Source organism: Maylandia zebra, linkage group LG4, assembly GCF_041146795.1.
Source record: "Maylandia zebra isolate NMK-2024a linkage group LG4, Mzebra_GT3a, whole genome shotgun sequence".
NCBI lineage: Eukaryota > Metazoa > Chordata > Actinopteri > Cichliformes > Cichlidae > Maylandia > Maylandia zebra.
Genome location: NC_135170.1, coordinates 13,946,275 through 13,965,743, shown reverse-complemented (window position 1 = coordinate 13,965,743; position 19,469 = coordinate 13,946,275). Strand labels below are relative to the sequence as shown.

At 39.6% G+C, this 19,469-nt stretch overlaps 2 protein-coding genes across 3 annotated transcripts in view; one reads left to right on the top strand and one right to left on the bottom strand.

Annotated features, from left to right (window-relative positions):
• Nucleotides 1-399: 399 nt before the first annotated feature.
• csf2rb (colony stimulating factor 2 receptor subunit beta) lies at nt 400-9,184 on the bottom strand. Of its 2 annotated transcripts, none has more exons than XM_004560764.4 (15): nt 9,117-9,184; nt 7,426-7,622; nt 6,953-7,070; nt 6,675-6,853; nt 6,430-6,584; nt 5,783-5,927; nt 5,419-5,551; nt 5,141-5,295; nt 4,163-4,296; nt 3,818-3,998; nt 3,607-3,700; nt 3,404-3,470; nt 3,195-3,274; nt 2,800-2,962; nt 400-2,047 (listed from the first exon to the last, which is right to left on the bottom strand). In XM_004560764.4, the coding sequence occupies exons 2-15, from the start codon at nt 7,529-7,531 to the stop codon at nt 1,619-1,621; spliced, it is 2,139 nt and encodes a 712-aa protein (XP_004560821.1). In that variant the 5' UTR covers nt 7,532-7,622; nt 9,117-9,184; the 3' UTR covers nt 400-1,618. The 2 variants fall into 2 exon arrangements, with proteins under 2 accessions (XP_004560821.1, XP_004560820.1); XM_004560763.4 differs by having other exon boundaries at nt 9,113-9,182.
• An 8,781-nt stretch (nt 9,185-17,965) lies between these two features.
• Nucleotides 17,966-19,469, top strand: part of pvalb6 (parvalbumin 6) — a 53,760-nt gene continuing 52,256 nt past the window's right edge. The window contains exon 1 of the mRNA XM_004560767.5: nt 17,966-18,227. The gene's annotated coding sequence lies outside the window, so the exon portion shown is untranslated. The remainder of the gene's footprint in view (nt 18,228-19,469) is intronic.

Here is a 19,469-nt window from a genome sequence, read left to right as displayed (position 1 = left end):
GAAGGATTATCAGCGCTTTGGCTACAGAGATGCAGCTTATGATTGGAGAAAGCAGAGAGACATGCACTGCAAAGAACACTGTCCCCACACTGAAACACACTGGTCTGAGAATTATGCAGACTCAGTTTGTCTTGAACTGGAAATCTCATCACAGTTGAATGAATCCAGTGGACAACTACAAAGTTTTTTATAGTCTAGTTTTGACCAGCTGCCATAATAAAGCATGCACTTCAATGCATCAGTGTTTTCAGTATATTAGCCGTACTCATAATGGTACATCAGTAATAGTAACATCTTACTTTTGATATTTCTTTGCATCTTCACTGTGTCAAACTGTCTTCTACCTTAAGGACCTTCGGTCACATCTTCATTATATTGAATTTAAGACAGAAACCCAGCAAAAATATAATATTCTTTTAATTACAGCTGACAGCAGTTTACACAAGTTTATTTCCTTCAGCATAAAGATCATCCACAGACAGAGTGCATTTATAATATATATATATTACATAGTTTGGCAGCCCAACGTTTCTTATTTTCTGTTCTTTTGTATTTACAGGCAGAGTTGTGCTCCTTCACCTTTGATTGCCATTACCTACATTAAAATAGACTTTATGTGTTTAGATTTACGTCTCTGTGCCTTTGCTGACGTCAGTTCTAAACTAAAACCTTTGCACACGGCACTGGTTATGCTTATCTTAGCACAATCAGCACATCACAATGCAGATGACATGTTCTACACACCTTTGGCAACACTTAGGCTCCAACACTGACAACAAGGTCTCAACTCAGACACCTCTGTGCAAAACACGCATATTGTACATGACCACAGTGAATGTTACAGTTGGCAAACGTACAGCACACACTGTTTCCATGATGTTAAGTTCACATAGTTGCGTCCCTTCAGCTGTGAAGGCAACAAGGAATTAGAGGAAGTAATAAAAGAAGACTAAATTTCAACTGAGTTCTTAGAGTCTGCGGCTAAATGTGCACATCCTGCGTGAAAGGCTGTCATTACGCTGAAAGATTACACAGGCAAGTAAAATGATGGTGCCATGCATTTGAAAAGATGGTGCAACGCTTAGACACAGGCAGAACAAAAATTGAATGCATTGAGAATCACGAAAGCTGTTTTGCATGGCTGCTTTTTGGATTACGTTTGGATTACATACCATCCCCGTCTATGCCAGGAAATTATCTAAAAAAGTTCAAAGAACAGGCTTAGTTTGCTTCCTATAATATTGCATTCTATCCCTCATAAGCTTATAGACCACCTACAAAATTTGGCTCACTATTGCCCTCAAATGGTGAGACACTAAACTACACTTCAGTATATTTGATTTTTCTTTGGATACTCTTCCTGACACAACTCCAGAGTCATTTGCATTTCCTTCTGGGATCAAAACTGAGATCTTTCGCCTTTTCTATAAGCCACTACACTATGGAGCCACTTTGTCAGTTAAGATTAAAAACAGGCACAAAGCTTCTCAAAAATGCTAGAAGGAATTTTTTTTCACATTGAAGCATCAGTAACTCAGAATAAAGTGAAAAGTTTATGCAAAAAGAAAGTTGTTTCGTGTGCAGAGAAAGTGATAGGTCCTCTTTTGATAAAATCTTCCTATGAATTATGCAGGCTAGCACGTTGCTCTTGCATGAAGGCTGTGGGGAGGTGGCAGTACCCTGACGCCTGTACGGTGGCCCCTTCAGGCCAGTGGGTGAAAGGTCCTGGCGTGTATTCTGGCGGTTTGCCCCCAACGGTGGGCTCGCTAAAGCCAGGCTTGATGTCCGAGTTAACGAGCCATGGTGTTGGATCATTGCACCTCTGGTCCTGCTCAGCACTGTCACACCAGTGTGTGCTCGTGTTTTCATCACAGTGGGACATGAGGTCCTGTGTGGATCTGGAGTTGCTGTGTCTGGGCAGACACACATAGCCTTCGCCGAAAAGAGTGAAATTTACAGGAGAAGGCGATGCAGAGTCATCTGACGGGGTTTCTGTGTCCATCTCTTCATCCTTGACACTCACTGACTCGGGGGCTGGCTCCGGCGACTGTCAGATAAGAAACAGTGCTGTTTAGTCTTCAATCAAATGCCTTAATTTTTCTTTTCTTTCTATCTTTACCAGTGATGTTTGCTCATTTATGGTTTGCTATACATAGATTCAAGTAACACAGTTTTATTTGACACATTCATGAAGGGCACAGTTTGGTGTTTTTCTACGAATCTACATCTTCACTTTCTGTTTCGATGAAACGGCTGGTACAACTTTCATCTCTGTGAATTAAGCGGCCAAAAATCTTAGCACAAACACCGGAATCAGTGGGAAACTGCTAACCTGGCACTTCCCATCACCGCTATAGGTGACATTCTGTTTTGTGTGTCTGTTCTGGAAAAAATAAAAACAAAGTGCCAGAACTGCATGCTGTGCTTTTACTGATGCAACAACTGCTGCAGTTAAAACTCAAAGGTTCAGGCTATCAGTCGTTAAACCAGTGGGCAATGTCACAGTGGCTATATCTAGTTCATATATAGCTTACAGGGATGTTTTTTTAATAGGACCAGAGACTTTCTATCATTGCACCTAATTAAGAAATTATCTAAAATTCTAGACAATATAGTGTGTAAAGTGTGTTCTTCTCATCTAACTATTAGCAAGAAAACTATTAAGTAAAGTTGTCCATACAGTATGTGGATATGCAAAATTGATTAAGGCTAGTTTAATATAAATTGAGTTTCATGTTTTTGGTTTTCAGGCTCTGGACACATGACAAATGACTTGGTTAGAGTTTCTGAGCAGCTGACCCGACAGAGGATGTATGGCCCGGTGAAGCTTATCGCAGAAGTGTCAGAGACGTTAACCTCCTCAGTAGGAGAGGGCAGGTTATCACAGCTCCAGCAACCCTCATCCTGATCCAGGCACTTTTTTTCTGTGTCCTTGGTCGGCCACAGCGAAGCTTGTGATGAGCTACAGGGGAAGAAAATAAGAATTTTATTGATTTATGTAACAGCTCGTCATTTTGCAATTCACTTTCTGGGAGCTACGCCCAGTGATTGGTGACATTCAGGAGCACTGAACGGTCTGTCTGTGTGAGTTATCTAAGGGAACAGCTATAGAGTATCACTGATGCTGAAAGTGTTTTCTTTTACTAAAAAAAAATGTGCAGACCTCCGGACAGGTCAAGTGTGAAACATATTACCATGTAGATAAGACGTCCAGTTGTTGCACTTTGCAAATATACAGCTTTTCAGTCTGCGTAAGGGTCCGACTGCCGGGGGACTGGATCGCAAATAGATGTAGAGAAAAAAGGAAACACATTTACATATAAAAACAGCAAGTGTGCAACATTTATATAAAGATAAAGAAGTAGCAAAAAAAACAGCAAACTGTAAACTGAACAAGTCTTACCATCAACTCTGACAGGATTTTGCTTTTTCCTGGAGAAGGAACTGAGTCCACCCACCCAATTACATTCCTAGTGGTTAAAATTTATGCAAATAGGGTTAATTTATCATTTAAAAAAATCATTCTTATGAAATTAGAACATAATAAATGCATTATTTATACTTTTGATGGCAGTAGTTAATTTTTGCTTTACACAAATAATGTACCTTCGACAAGCTGGAATAGTGCGGTACAGAATGAGGAAGACTAGAGCCACTGCTACAGTGATAAGTATATAGATCCAGGTTGTGGGGGACCAGACTGTTGGTGCGGAAAACAGAATTAATGATCGTGTTATTGGGGGAATGACATGAATCATGATATGCTTCTTTTTTTTAAGTTTTAAGCTTAAACATATTGAAAGTAAAGCCCACAAACCTTCATTAGTGGTCCACTCCACAGGATCCGTCCATTCTGATGGGGTTCCTTTATACTCTGAACCTGATCCAGGGACAACCAATGACCTAACTTTGACCTGGTAATCCTGGAGTGGGGCTAAACATTTTCCAAGGATGGTCCAAGAACTTAAATCCCTTACTTCCAGTAGCGTAGAAGAATTCTAAAAAAAACCCCAATAAATAATATATATATGTACCTGATTTTTTGTTATTTTTTTCAGTTACGTCACCTTTAAATTAGTACGTCTTTTATAGTTAATGGGAATGAATTCCAATGCAATTATCAAGATTAAAAAAAACAAACACTGATAGTAAGGCTTCTTACCTCATCTTGTTTCCTGTAATAAAGGACCTGATAATACAGGCCGTGTTTTTGACTCTTGTTTGGTTCGGTCCATTTCACGATCCAGTTATTGTCTTCTTCCCTCACATTTACATGCTGTGGGGGGTTGGGACGAACTGTGGAATAAGAGCAATGCAGAGAAGTTCGTTTATAGCTAAAGTTATTGTGGAAAGTTTTATGCATATTTAACAGCTGTGTGTGGTATCGCTTTTGCCTTGTGATTTAGTGTCTGCACTCGTTTATCTTGCCAAGTGGGGACTTTAATCTTACTGCCCACCAACCTGTAAGGACTTGTATTACTGTAAAGACTAAAATTAGCCCATGCTAATTTTTTAGGGTATTATTAAATTTTAGGGTAAAATTAGATTTTAGATTTCACGTCTGAGCCATTAGGCATTCATTCTTAAGCTCATTGGTTAACTTTAGGGAACGCATTATGCCAATAAATAAGCCCCACAGGGTGTAGTTACTGTGTATTTTTCACTTGTTTCACTTGTATTTTTATTTTTTATTCCTATTTATTCTATTTATCCCCTTTGTATATTTTATTTATATTTGTCTCTGTATTTATGTGTGTGTGTGTGTGTGTGTGTGTGTGTGCTTGTTTGTTTTGTCATGACAGACTGTAGTGGAAAGTACCAAAAGGGGTCTTAAGCATCTATCTATCTATCTATCTATCTATCTATCTATCTATCTATCTATCTATCTATCTATCTATCTATCTATCTATCTATCTATCTATCTATCTATCTATATACATACATATATATTGGGTACACAGTCTATTGGGTACGGCATGGGTGCAATAGTGCTATTTAAACAGTAGGTGGGGCTACTCAATCAAGACCCTTTTTTCTAAGCGCTCCTTGAGTGTGGATTTGGAATTTAGAAGAACAAGAATTATTCCCAGGTTGGAGCACCCGACCAGAATGCTGTAGCTCCAGTCACATGGTTACTCACTGTTTTGGTAGAGTTTAAAACTCTTGGCACTGTGTGTTGGCTGGAGGTTCAGCTGCAGATGTTCTGGGTCTGTGACAGACAGTGTGCAGCTGTACCTCAGCATCATCCTGGTGAGGTCAGAAGTGACTGCTGGGTTCAAACAACATCTCTCAAACCTGAAAGCAGAGGTTGAAAGCAGAGGAAATGACACGAACGGTCTGACAAATGGATGGACGAATGATGAAGGTGCATTTTTAATTTCCAGCCAGGTGGTGTTGCCAGCGTTACGCTCAACTTACGGCGCACTCTCATTGTGTCGACAGGCCAGCTGGTAGGTAATGATGTGAGCCAGCTCTCTGCTCACTTCCCAGCTACATGTTACCTCCTTCTCTCCGTCCAGTACACAATGCAAAGTGGGAAGCTGCCCAAAGTCTGTGGCCCAAGAGAGAAAAAAAGAGCTAATAACAACAGCTGCAAAGCCCCAGACTTATCTCTAACCAATAAAATTGGACAGAGGGAGAAGATTAGAAATGTGAGGAAAGCAGATAAGAGTGTGGGTCTCCTTAAGAAGGAAAAGGCACTACTTGTGCAAAATTATTCAATATATTAAACATGCCAACCACTTTATTCAGAGCTGAAGTTGAACCGATTTCTTTAATTTACCTTCTTTAGTGTGCCAGGTCACCACAGGACTCCAGTCACTCCACAGGCCCATGCTGGCCCAGGCCCTCACTCTGGCTTCATACCTGTGACCTGGACGCAACAGCTGCCTCTCAAGTGTCATACTGGTGTTTGTGACATTCACAGTCTGCAAAGAGAATCAGGTGTTGTGAGTGGCTTATGGAATATTTATTTGTTGACATTTATTCAAGGTTAAAAAAGTATTTGGATCAGCTACTGAGTTCTATGTGCATCCTTATTTTATTTTCCAGGTTTTTAGCTACCTAGAATGTAAATGTATGTTTGCGTTATTTGTTTAAATCCAAACTGTGAATGTGTTAGTATGCTTATGTTTGAATTCAGAACCTCCCCATGTGTATCCTAATCTGTTTTTTCTATTTCTTTAAAGCTGCCAGGCTTCTGACTCGAGGGTCTCGTAGGTTTGAAGCTTTCCTGTGAGAGGAAATCTAAAATGTGATTTATATGCATCAGGTCACTGGTTTCATTATTATTGCTAAATATATTGCAAGGAAGTATGAAGAGTGTTAAATGCTACCTCGGTTTCTATTTTCGACCTTTCAGTTAAACTGACGTGCTACAAAGATGAGGCATTTTCAATCCAGTTATGAGCTTGCATGCGCGATGCTTACCACCCAGTTGTCCTCTCTGTGCGTCTTATAGCTGAGCTGATAGGTGAGGTTTTTGTTCAGGGATGAGGAGGGAGGGTAGGGGCTGGACCAAATGAGCTTTCGGCCACCATCAGCTGCATCGTGCGTGGAGAGATTCGCTGGTGGGAGTGCTTTCACTGTAAAAATGCAAACGCGCACAACATCCCTGAGTGTTTAGTTTCACTTGAATGCTAAAGGAAGCACAACAGAATGAATGTTAAACTCACGGTGCTGTAAAAGATGAAGAGTCTTGTGCTGGACAGAGGAGGAGGAGAGACAAGTCTTGTTTTGGAGGAAGAAGGCAGTGTGTTTTAAGCCGATGCCAAATGCATTGGCTTTATATCTACAGCGGACATCCCTGTGCTTAGTTGCATCTCTAGGATCAAATGGCTCACACTTCACCTCCCTGCAAGGACATGAACACAGTTATTCCTTGAAAAAGGCGTCCCATGTATCTTTTTTTTCTGTTTGCTTCTTCACGTCTTTTGTCCCTTTTTTTTGTTACCTTCCAGATCCTGTATCGACCCAGAGCTCCAACTGTGTGTTTATGTGTTGCCTCCACTTGCAGTGGACAAGGGACATGTAGTTATTATGGCATTGTAATGATTCCAGTATTGAAGACACTGAGCAGAAAAAGAAAAGCATTTTAGGTAATCGGGCAGTCGCTTTGTTGTATTCCTGTAATCTTTAGTCATCTTCAACTCAAAATGATTATAATTATATAAAAAAAAAACAGTTAAGATATTCTTACAGTTCACCTTTCATAACAAAATACATTTCATATGACAGTTAGCCTTTTTTGCTTTACTTTTCCTCAGAACCTTTATCAGATTTTAGGTGCTTATGGCACGATTTGCATGAAAAACTATTATAAGCTAAATATGCAAAAGTCACTGTATTTTAAAATGAAAGTACAATAAAAATGAAAAACAATTAAAAATGTAGTTGTTTGAAGGATTACACCGGGCATATATTTACCATTTTGTGAGTTGTTGATCTCCTGGATTACACAACGATCTGAACCGGAGAAAAGAGCCAGCTTAGGAAGCTTTGCCAAAAGCAGAAGCCAGAAGAGCGGCACCATTATTGCGCCCAGTGAGGGCAAGGTGGCCCTTTTGTTATGAGCTGCCCTCACGAAACTTGCCCAACTGCTTTTACTGATATCATCAAGAAGTCTGAAGACAAGTCGGAGCAGAGGGCAGTGTGCGAGGCAGAAAGAGAGAGAGAGAGAGAGGGGAGAAGAATTAGTTCATTTACTAGAAACAATGAACAAATGAGTCATGACCACACTACGAGCATTCTTCCGCTTTGAGTGTCTGCTTGTTGTGGGATGTCACCACACATCCGCCTCTCTCTTATCTCTTTTTCTCACATGTGATAGACGCAGATAAAAAGAAATAAACACACTGGGGATCACACACCGCGACACATATGTATGGTTAAGTTGTGTGCGTATGTGTGGGTGTTTGTATATGTGTATGTGTATAAGTGAGGGGTGGTGGTGGGCATTTTCTTTTTGTTTTAAATGTCTGTTTTTTATGTTTTAAAGATATGTAAACACCGTACAATGACTAAATGTAAAAAACACAAAATAAAAAAATCAATTTTTTTACCCACATTGCAAGAAGAAAATCAATTGATTCATGTTGCGTCCACTTTTTTGACAATGTAAAAACAGTAAAACCTTGTACATTTTTGACAAATAAATGCAAATTAAATCAAAATGACATTTTGTGAAATGCATTTGTCATTTTTTTTAATTGATCCCTCAACATGTTTAAATAAAATTTGATGTACAATCATAAAAAACGTGAATGCAACCTGAAATGGTAATAAAGTTACAGAAAAATGAGGGAAAAAAAGACTTCAGTACATTGTTTTAGAATATCAACGGGGGATTTTAAGGGTCACTCAGGCATTACTTCTGCCTTTAGAGCTGCTGTTTACAGTAGAAGGTTGGGGGAACCCCCGTTCAGGAGAATGTGGGAATCCAGTATTCACTCTGAAACTAAACAACCTTGTCAACCTGTTATTGTCAGAGGTGCAGTAGGCCACACTGTAGAAGTGGAAACCATCAGTTGAGTTGAAATCAAAGACAGAATGATTTTCAGAAAATAGCACAAGTAAAAAATGTAAATGTAAAAAAAAAAAAAAAAAAAAAAAAACCAAAACAAAAAACCCCACAGCACCTGGAAACACCTGTATGTTACTGTATTAAGCTATTTTTTTCATTTTGTACACTCACTGTATTTTCTGGGCGATATTTTAAGCGTTCATAAAGAGAAGTGCGCATGTTTCTGAAGAGTCTCAGCCAATTTCTCATCTGATTGTGAAAATTCTGAGCAAATCAAAGGAGAAGAAGTCACAGGATGACATATGCTGGGAATTCATGTCCGCTTTCATGAGCTCAACACATTTTAAAATGAGCTCTGATGAAGCCCAAAAAGCAAACCTGTGTATTTGACTTTTGTGGATTTTTATCATTATTTCTCAATAGGGCTGATGCTCACACATCAGAGGTCATTAACTTTTAAAATAATATAGCAACATGATTTTCTAGCTGTGAAAAAGTAGCACTTGTGAGAGGCAAGCATTCACCCCTTTCCTAGCTCACCCATGATCTCCAACACAGTGCAAGGGTGTATAAAATAAATGGCTCACTTACCTACCATAGATTGTGAAGGCTGTTTTTCCTTTGTCCTTCTCTTACTGTGGCTTCCTTCTAGTCAGCCAGCCGAGAAGTCTGTGGGAGTTTCCTCTGTGACGAGTTCAATTTCCCCTTTTCTGTCCACAGTAGCATTTAATGTCACCTTCACGTCAAATGCATAATCAGCTGTTTTAAATGACAAGCTCTAAAAACATGCTGTCGGATTGCAACACTTCTTGCGAAAAAAGCCTAAGTGCAGAAGGAAGACGCAGTGGAGGCTTTTGGTTTAGTTCAGAAGTTTATGAAATTCAGAAATGACAAGTATGATTCATGTTTTTGTTTCCGAGGACACAGAAAACATTAAAAACTGTTCTAATGAGTAAGCAAGTCACAATAATAAGTAAGAAATAAGTAAGTTTCTGGCAACAAATTTCTGGCTTACGTGTAAAACGGTAATTATTTCAGGATGGCGAAAGTTATCACAAAACAAAGTAAAAATCTTGACAGTACATATTCTGGTTTTGCGATAAGGCCTTATCAAGATCTGCCAGCCAACGTTTAAGCAGTTAACCAACCACATCCCTTCAGATAATGGCAAATTTTTATTTATGTGGCTTTACCACAGGCTCCTGAAACCTCCGCCTCTCAGTATCACATTCAGGATACACCACATATTTACGTCCTAAAGCCATCAGCACTGAATCCACGTTTTACAGCTTTCTGATTTAAAGCATTATGTGTTCTGAGCTGCTTCTTCTCATACTTTATATTTTCCTGCAGTCACTTGAAAGGTGGGCGTGATGAAGATGTCATCAAATAATGATCATTCAGTGTTATAACATGTAGAACGCCCACATCTCCTGAGTGGGTAGAGTTTCACATCTTTTTGTCAGATAAATGTACATTAGATTAGATTAGATGAGGTTACAGATATTTCCCCCTTAAAATATACAGTAAACTCTCACTTTCATGATTTTGAAAAGCTTTATTGAAATGTTCAGTTTGTACCTGAGAACACGAGTTTAAAATAAAAGAAATAAAAAAATTTTTTTCAATAAAAAGTTCCTGATCTGTCCTGTTATGGTACTGAAACTAATTTGAGCTAGACTCTTTCTAGTCTGTTCTACAGATTTGAGTCAAAACACGCAATCAAATAATCTCCTCTGGTTACAAAATCACTTATATGTAGACTTCTAAACCCCACATGCACTCTTCCTCATCACACACACTTTTTGCACTCTAAATAAAAAGTACATATGCAGTATGTGTACATTGGCAGTATACTATTACGTATGTATAAAGTTACTGAATTTTTATCGGCACTCGCAACTTTTTTCACTTTCCTACCAATAGTGATTCCTCAAACTAAATTTGAAACTGAGTAACTGCTTGACTCACACAAGCTTTTCACATCTTCTTTCACTTAAGCATGAACAGTCATATGTGGGTATTTGCTCTTTAGGAGTAAATATCTTGCTGCAGGAGAATAATTGTTTATTATTCCTTTTTTTTTTGCACAATTGATTTCATTTACGCAAAAATGATGTCTTTTTATTTTAATAGACTGACTTTTTGGAGTCAAAAGACAAGAGCAATATAAAGATGACAGAGTTCGTGTTATTTCTTTATCTCTTTCCTTTTTTCATTTTTAGACCCATACTGTAACTTCCTGCCAACAAATGTCTTTAACACCTCAGTCAGAACAAAGTTGATGATGAGCTTAGATACCGCATGACCAGTTCCTCATTTCAGCTAATGACACTCACTCACACATTTCACAAAAAAAAAACCTCGAAAAAAGGACAATTTATTGAGTTCAATGCACAAAATATTCTTAGAGGTCACATGTGCAAGAGGGTCAAAATAATTAAATGTCTTCAATAAATTTGCACAGCTTGTTTGCTACATAAAAAAATGCTATCATGAGCAATCAACCACTTGTGACTGCTGATACAGAGCTGTCAGTGTTATCACTTCAGTGTGGGTTTGGTGTGAGTCCTGCCGACTTGGGAAAACTAGAATAGCTTCTTTCTCTAGAGGTTTTATAAAGTAAACAAAAACTCCCTTTGCTTTTAAGAAGTGATGAGGAACTGACCAATCAACTTGCTGAACTTCACATATCGGCCCTGAGGTTTGAGTCAAGAAAAGACGAGTATGAAGTATGATCTAACAAGAGGTAACAGCCATTCTTACGTTTTGTTTTGGAAATGCGTCATCAAGCGGATCAAAAAATAACATGAGAAAGTTCAGTGTTTGAAGAAAGCTGGTATCTGGTAGTAACTTTAAAAGGTCTTGCTTTTCAAAGCATGCCATGCAAAATGTGCAGGAATACTCTGCAGATATAATTTAGAGCTTTAAAACATTTACTTTGCACCCCTGATATGGCAAGATAATCAATAGCGCAACTCTAAAATGAATAATCTACATGTGATGCTTTTTTTTGTCCTTCTTCTGTTTTGCATGTTCTGAGGTCGCTTTCCTCACCGCTTATTTCAGCCTCGACCGTGCCCCCTAGTGATCTTGAGCTACAACTGTTGATCTGCAGGGTGGATGGATGGTGGAGGATGAAGAGCAGTTTAAGAGACTTTTGGTCTTCTTAACAAAAAACAGTCACTTGATCTTAATCTAAATACTAAAAGTATTTGTTAAGATGAACAAATTCACAGTACAGCAACTTACACATACTTAAATTGATGTGTGGTTTTAAATTGGTTTCTCCTTGAGTGACGAATAAATGACATTAGTCCCAGGAACTGTAATTGAATTCAGACTCAGTCTCATGCATAATTCAGAAACCTGACACATGAGCACATTTCAGTGCTCATTTCAGCACATTTTAGGAAAGTTTTATCCAGTAAAATTCTGCCAGGTAACTATTTCCAAATCATTTGAACACAACATATGTAAACAGTTACATGTGATTTACTTTTTACATACCACTTACTTTAAGCTCGTTCATGCACTTAAATATGCTTTACCTCTGTTGTTTGTTCAGACAGGTTATTATTAGAAATTATCCAATAGTTTTAGAAAGAACCACTCCCAACTCCATCTTAAAATGTTATATTTCTTTTATAAAGAGGAGACTAAAGGGTTGGAACCATTGCTTTAATCTATAATAATGAACAATGTGGTCTTTTTAATTAGATTATTAGATTACTATTGGTATTATCCTAATATATAAAGTCATTATATAAATTATATATCTATCTTTCTCGCTCAAGATCTATCTATCTATAGTGAATATTGTGTTTTTTGAACTTAAGACAGCTGGCAGCTTAGACACATCCAAAAATGTTATAGGATGCTATTTTACACAAAGAGAAAAACGGAATGATCGGGCACAACTGCTCACATTAATAACAATGTGGTGTAATAAAAGTCTAAAAAAAACAATAATTAAAAAAAAACTTCCTTTCATACTGTCTCTGGCTTTTTTATGGCACAGGTACAGTTTCATCCAATGCTAAAGCACTGTTAAGGTGTCACACTAAACAATACAAAAGTATGGCAAGACAGATCTGAAGTGCTTTGGTTCCTATATTTGCACGCCTGGTTTAATTTGACTACAGTTTAAGGAACTGTAGTGGTTAAAACTTAAAGTGGGAATGTGACTTCTCTAGCGAAATAATTTTACATGATTTACATGACTGAACCTAAAACAACAGGAAACTTATTTCCTTTTCAGCACCAGCAGTCAAACTGCTGTGCATCCTGTTTAGCCTTGCGGGCAAATGCACCGAAAAAGTAAAAGACAGATATCACATTAGGATTTACTTTTTGTGTGTGTGTGTGTGTGTGTGTGTGTGTGTGTGTGTGTGTGTGAATGTTTACTCTTTTGAAGTATTTTTAAATGTCACTGTTATTTGTCATGCTTTGTTCCCCTTACTTTAATAATGACATGCTACTTGAACTCCTGCCTTTTGTTGTGTTAAGAACAGCGAATTCATGATGTAGAATTTCATTTAATGCTACAGCAACAAACTACTTCTTTTGCTAATTTTGGACAGGCAGGCAGCTGGATTTCCACAGACAAAGCAGCTTCATTGCTCAGTTGTGTTTCTCAACAGGAAAAACATTTACTTTGAACAATAAGTAGCTGTAACCCGAACTGTTAGATCAGCGCTCGCAGCATTTGTACACAAGCATGGACCAATCTGTTGTAATCTCTGAGGCAAAGTAATGTGAACTAATGGGATCAATACGAGAGTGTGTGAGACAGAGTGGGCTGTGCCAGAGCCGAAAAAGCAGAGAGTCAATTACTGAACTTATGAAAATTGGCATACGTGCCCAATAAGGATACATTAAAGTAATTACAAAGCAGTTCTGCTTAAAACTGAGCTGCGTCCTGCTGGAAGAGACACGTCTGAGCCACTTCCCAGTGCTTCGTGGTTTTTGTGTCTTCTTCTGTTCCCCCCCCCCCCCCCCTTTTTTTTTAAAATCAATTGGCATGCACAGAAAATAGACAAAAAACTAATATTGTAATTGAGCCGGACAGTTGCATTACTGCCTGATTATATCACTTGAAAACAAGAAAAATCAAAGCTTGAGATGACGTTTAAAACCTCAATATGACATATGCTTTTAATATTCAAAGATGAACACTGTTAAGTATTAAACTTAGAACATGAGTGTCAAACATTAGGCCCAGGGGCCAGAACCTGCTGGATGGCTTTGGAAAATGTTAAGAGGGGCATAAATCTTTGGACTTAACTGTATTTTTATGTTTTTTACAGCTTTTTCTGTTCCCCCATAGCCATTCATACTACATTAAAGTGGATAAGTAATGGATAAACAATTGAATGACTGAAAGGTTCCTGTTTTCTTTTCTGTCTACATTCGAAATTTAGGTAAAAATAAGAAAATTTTCATCAATCAACAAAAGCCTTCGGTTTTATAAATGTGGGGGAGTCTGGGCAGTGAGCTACCAGAGCTTTTTTTGTAATTTTGCACATTTATCATATAGAAAAATAGATGTGCTGTTGACCTTACACTTCTTTATTTTATGTTAGGAAAACTCAGCGATTAAATGTGTAGTTAAACGTCTTTACATGGATAAAAAGTGGAATTTCACTCAGCCTGCTTAAGACCAAAACAGTCTGTATGTGTCCCTCGATGTAAAATGAGTTTGACATCCCTGACTTAACAGAAGCAATGATAGCAGTGAATCTGTCAAATAACATTAAGAAAAGTCTAGATGTGTCAATGATTTTCTAGGCGTCTGAGCAGCAGTTCTGCCAGACCTCTTTCCCCCCTCCTCTTGCTTTTCCTTCTACTTATTATTTTCCCCCTACTTCTTCTTTGTGCTTCCTCTTCTACTTGCATGTTTTGATTGATTCGTTTTCAAGGTTTTCAATTTGTTTTACATCTATACAGTGGCATTTCAGCCAATCAAAACGTACTGTGAATTTTCATCTACTCAGTTTAGTCAATTGTGGCCTCAGAATCTTATATTTGTTTGTTTGTTTGTTAGATAGAATGGGGTTTTTTTCATCGGTTTTATCAGTAAGTCTGGCTATTGTAAGTCTTTTTAAAAGCACTGGAAAAAAAAGGAGAAGAAAAAAAACCACCCAAGTGTTACACATGTCATATTATGGCCTCATCATGTCTGTGATGCCAGCGCCTTATGATAGAAGCACAGTATTTGGCCCTGGGCCTAGAATTGCACTGCAGACAATGTGTAGAAAGCAATGTCTCCACAGTCACTCTGTGTCTGTAGGAAAACTTCTCTGAGGATATCCAGCTCCGGGATCAGAATATCCAGGTTGGAAAGTCCTATGAGAACCAGTGTTGCAATGTATATGTATTTATATAAGTATTCATTAATATCAACAAACCTAATATTTTAAATGCTATCTGCATAGACAGTATCTTGGGGTCTTGTTCATGAGTGCGGGGAGAGTGAGCAGGAGATCAACAAACGGATTGGTGCAGCGGCTGCAGTGATGCGAACGCTGTACAGGTCCGTCTTGGTATAGAAAGAGCTGAGTTTAAAAGCGAAGCTCTCAATTTACTGATCGATCTACATCCCTACCCTCACCTATGGTGACGAGCTTTAGGTAGTGACCAAAAGAACAAGATCACGGGAACAAGCGTTGGAAAAAAGGGTGGCTGGCCTCTCCATTAGAGATAGAGTGAGGAGTTCAGCCATTGAGGGGCTGAGAGTAGGTGGTTTAGGCATCTGACAAGGTAACTCCTGGGGACCTCCTGGGTGAAGTGCTCCAGGTATGACCCACTGGGAGGAGACCACAGGGCAGACCCAGGACATGCTGGAAAGACTATAGCTCTCAGGTGGCTAGGAAACACCTTTACAGGAGGTAACTAGGGAGAGGGAGGTCTGGGCTTCTCTGCTTAGGCTGCTGCCCTGAAATAAGCTGAAGAAAATGAATGTATGGATCTGCATAGAGTCTATGCCTGCATGTAGTATTATTACTTCCTCTTTTATTACTAGTTGTGGCTTTTGTGCAATGGGAGTCTTTCTTTGGATATTCAGTCTACACTTATGGAGAAAACACCCTGTTGGGTGAAAACATTGCAGACATAACCTATGATATAGCTTTACACGAATGAAAGCATGTGGAAACAGCTGTGCACAGAGACTGCAGCCAAAGCTGATTTTAGCAGTCTTTTATGAAAATAGACACCATCAGTACACTAAATAGCTGAGTACAGCTTTTTTTTTTGAAAGGGAGAAAAGAAATCCTAGGATTAAACTGTGCATTGGCAAGCATCCACTCTGCTGAAGTGTCCTTGAGCAAATGAATTCTCACCTTGACAAAAATGAATGCCAGCCAGCTTAAGAGTACTGTGGGCTGACCCAGACCTCTGACACTGAACACAAATAGACAATTGCATGAAATCTATATCTGACAAAGCATCTGCATGAAGCGATGTCTCTCCTTTAGAAGCCAGTGAGAAAGGACCCCAAAGAGATGTGAGAAAAGATACAAAAGCGACCACAAACAGTTTTTTTATATGCTAGTTTAGGATTTTTTTCATTTTCACTTTTACATTCAGTAACCTGCTGATCAACAACAGGTGGAAAATCAGGGTTTCTTTTTAAATCCATGAAGAGGAGCAGACTGCATCACCTACATAACCAATGTAGTTCTGCTAACTTTCCAGCAAGAGTGCAGCAAGCTAGCATTTAGCATCACGCTGGCTCTCTCGCATCTGCTCAGCGGTTAGAATTGCTGCATTTACCATAAGTGGGTCCTGGGTTCAAACCAGGGTACGGCTCTTTTGTGAGGAGGTACACTTCTCCCCATGCTTGCAGAGATTTTTCTTGGAGCTCTGTTTTCCCCTGACGTGAAACGTTTGCTAGGTTAATACTGTCTATGAGTGGCTGTGGCTTAGGAGCTACAACCTGTCAACCTCTCTGTTTCTTACTTTGGCTCCTGAAGTCAGCATGTTGAAGTATCCTCGAGTTGCCCCTGGTGCATCCATCAGAGTGTTAACGTGTATGTAAGTGTTAGATAAAAATACCAGTCTATTTGACTATGTCATTATAGGAAAATCTTGCAAAAGAGACGCTTAGTTTCACTTCCTGGTCAAATAAACACCTAAAAATATCAAACTACAGTTGGATTACCAAGAGGATAGTCTATCCCAGTGGCCATGGGTGTCTATAGGAGTTGACTCGCTTTTTTAAGCAGGCCTAAAGTGGTGATTAGAGGAATTGCAGTTTTCAGTCATGAGACTCAAACATCATTTTAATCCAAACATGATGTTTTACTAAAAAAACCCAGAATGCTTTATTGTGTTAATTTATTTGAACAGTATCAGAAAACCAAATTTGAAAATAAAAGTGTAAAAACAGCAGTGCTACATGGGACTCAGACTCCTGGAAGCCCCATGGTTTCTCAAAATATGCTCCTGTGTTCGGTGGCATGGTGTTTCATACATGCAATCAGGCAACCCCCCTATGAGCAAGCACTGGGTGACAGTGGGAAGGAGAAAGTCCCTTTAAACAGGAAGAAACCTCCAGCAGAACCAGGCTCCAGGGGGCAGCCATCCATCATGACTGGCTGGGGGTCGGAGGAAAGAGAAGAGAGCAGAGACAGGCAGTCTATCCATAGCTGTAATGCGGTTTGCTCACATTAAAACTTTTTGTACAGTATGTTACAATCCACATGTGAACCATTACTCTCCTTAAAGTTCCTGAAAGGTATATGTATGCTCACCTCCCAGATTCCGTTTTTGTCACCAGCCTCTCACAAAGATCTTTCGCTTTATTTTCCCCCCAGTTTTTCCATTGTAAGTTATTGCTCCAAAGTTAATCGCAGTATCCGTACTGCAACACATCAACACAAGATTGGATTACCGTAAGATTTAATGGATGGAAGGACATTTTCTGCACTCTGAAATTGATTGTCTCCAGGGACCGCATGCATGTGATGGCTTGACATAAGTTGTTCTTGTATTATTTGACGCTGTTAAAGGTTACATAACGGTGCCCTGAAATCCCACACTTCCACTTCTCTTCCTTCAAATCATAGCTGATCACACCTATTTCCTGTCAGGTGTTTTTGTCCTCTGGCTCCCTTTTAGACTTTTGGTTCTGCTGCCCTGTCTGCATTTTCTACCTCTAATCTGTCATTTCCGTCCTCCTCGGATACTTGGCTTTAGGTCATCTTTCGCATGCATCTCACTCTTTTATCCTCCCTCCTCCATCATTTCTCATCAATAAACCTCTTTTTCTCTTTGTTCCCTTCCCTCCTCTCTCCTCTCTCCAACTTTCCCTTCATCCGCTGCAATCCCTCCTCCTCTCAAACATCACACAATCCCCTCCTATCCCAATCCAGTGCACCCTAACTCTCTCCCTCCCTCTCCCTTTATCTCTCCCTCCCTCTCTCTTTCTCCCCTTCATCTCACCTCCAGCTAGCTAGGAGAATCCTGCTCCTCCTCCACTTGGATCGCTTCAGCCCGCCCCTCTAGTCCACTTTTTCCCTTCTCTCACTCTCTCTCTTTATACCTCTCACTCCCTCTCCTGTCTTGTCTCTCTTTCTCTCTCTTCCTCTCTGTCTGTCCTCCACTTCTTTTTTATCTGCCAGAAGCTCACAGAGGCTCGCTGCTCTATCTTCAACCACTGAAGATTCAGAAGCACTCCGGACGAAAGATCCTGTCACAGAAGGTAAGTGTCTACGCTTGTGTGTTTGTGTGTGTGTGAGTCTTTAGGCATTCACCCTACCCGCATCAGCACCTTCCTCGGGATGCAGATGGGATGGTGAGAAGAAAGAAGGGTAAGAAAAAGATGGAGTGACAGATAGAAAAAATGTTGTGGAAAAAGCAAGTTGTGCAATAAATGGGAAAGTGGACAGGATAATTAAAAATATTTGGAAGAGGCAAACAGCTGTGGATGATGGTGAAGGTAATGGTGAAAGAGGGGGGATATTTCAATGCAGCAGTCACATCCAACTGCACCATCCAAAAAAAGATGAAAAGAGTCAGAGAGAGTTCAAGAAGAGGGAAAGAGTGATGCTGCAATATTAAAAACAACCAAAATAACCATAACATTAAAAATGAAACACAAAGAGAAAATGAGAGAAATATTTGAGCTTGTGGAGGAAAAAAAATGAGAACGGGATGCTGTAGCAGCTGCATGCCTACAACACAGTGGTGCCTGCCTCCTCCTCTCCCGTAAAAATCCCATTCACAAACAGGACCTGAAAACAGGCGATGGTGATTGGTTCCCTGAGCGCTGTGTATGTGTGCTTTATTGTGTGTATGTGTGTGAGCATAGGATCGAAGGAAAGGAAGATATGGAGCAAGAGTGAGTGTGAGCAGTGGAGAAAACACAGTGCATCCCCATGCGTGTGATGATTTGGAGTGAATGAATGTGCAGGGCGTGTGTGTGTGTCTGTTCTTGTACATTAACTGCACTGCCATAGTACATACTACACAATGCTGCAGAGGCATTGAGACAAACAGTGACACTGCATTATATATCTGTGGAAGCACTTTCTCACTGACACCACAGCCTCACAATGACAGACAGATGTGGTCACAGACTTGGGGTGGCAGTAATTTGCAACCAGACTTGAACTCTTCCTCTCTCCTTGCGTCATTCACATTGCCATTCCAGATTGTCATCCCTCTCCCCACCACTGTCACAATCTTCTCTGCCGCTGCCAACCCTTCGAGATTAACAGCTGTCCAAACACCAACGCTCTCATGACTCCCCAGTTCTGGCCAATTAGAGAGCGACATTTGTTTGCGGAGAGGGGGAGAGTCGGTTGCACTTCAAGTGGAAGGGGGTGATCAAAAATGGTTAAAAAAATGGATGGAGAAAACTTCAGATGCCTTCTTAGTGTAGGAGTGATAAGTTGGACTGAAAAGGGAGGCGTACAGATAACGATAGGATCCCGTAGAGGCC

Excerpts from the sequence above, each read along its gene's own strand:
- csf2rb (XM_004560764.4), bottom strand. The coding sequence starts at position 7,531 with ATGGTGCCGCTCTTCTGGCTTCTGCTTTTGGCAAAGCTTCCTAAGCTG. Across the intron at positions 6,585-6,674 it reads TCTTCATCTTTTACAGCACC|TGAAAGCACTCCCACCAGCG; the intron begins GTGAGTTTAACA and ends GCATTTTTACAG. Across the intron at positions 5,928-6,429 it reads ACAGAGAGGACAACTGGGTG|ACTGTGAATGTCACAAACAC; the intron begins GTAAGCATCGCG and ends TTCTCTTTGCAG.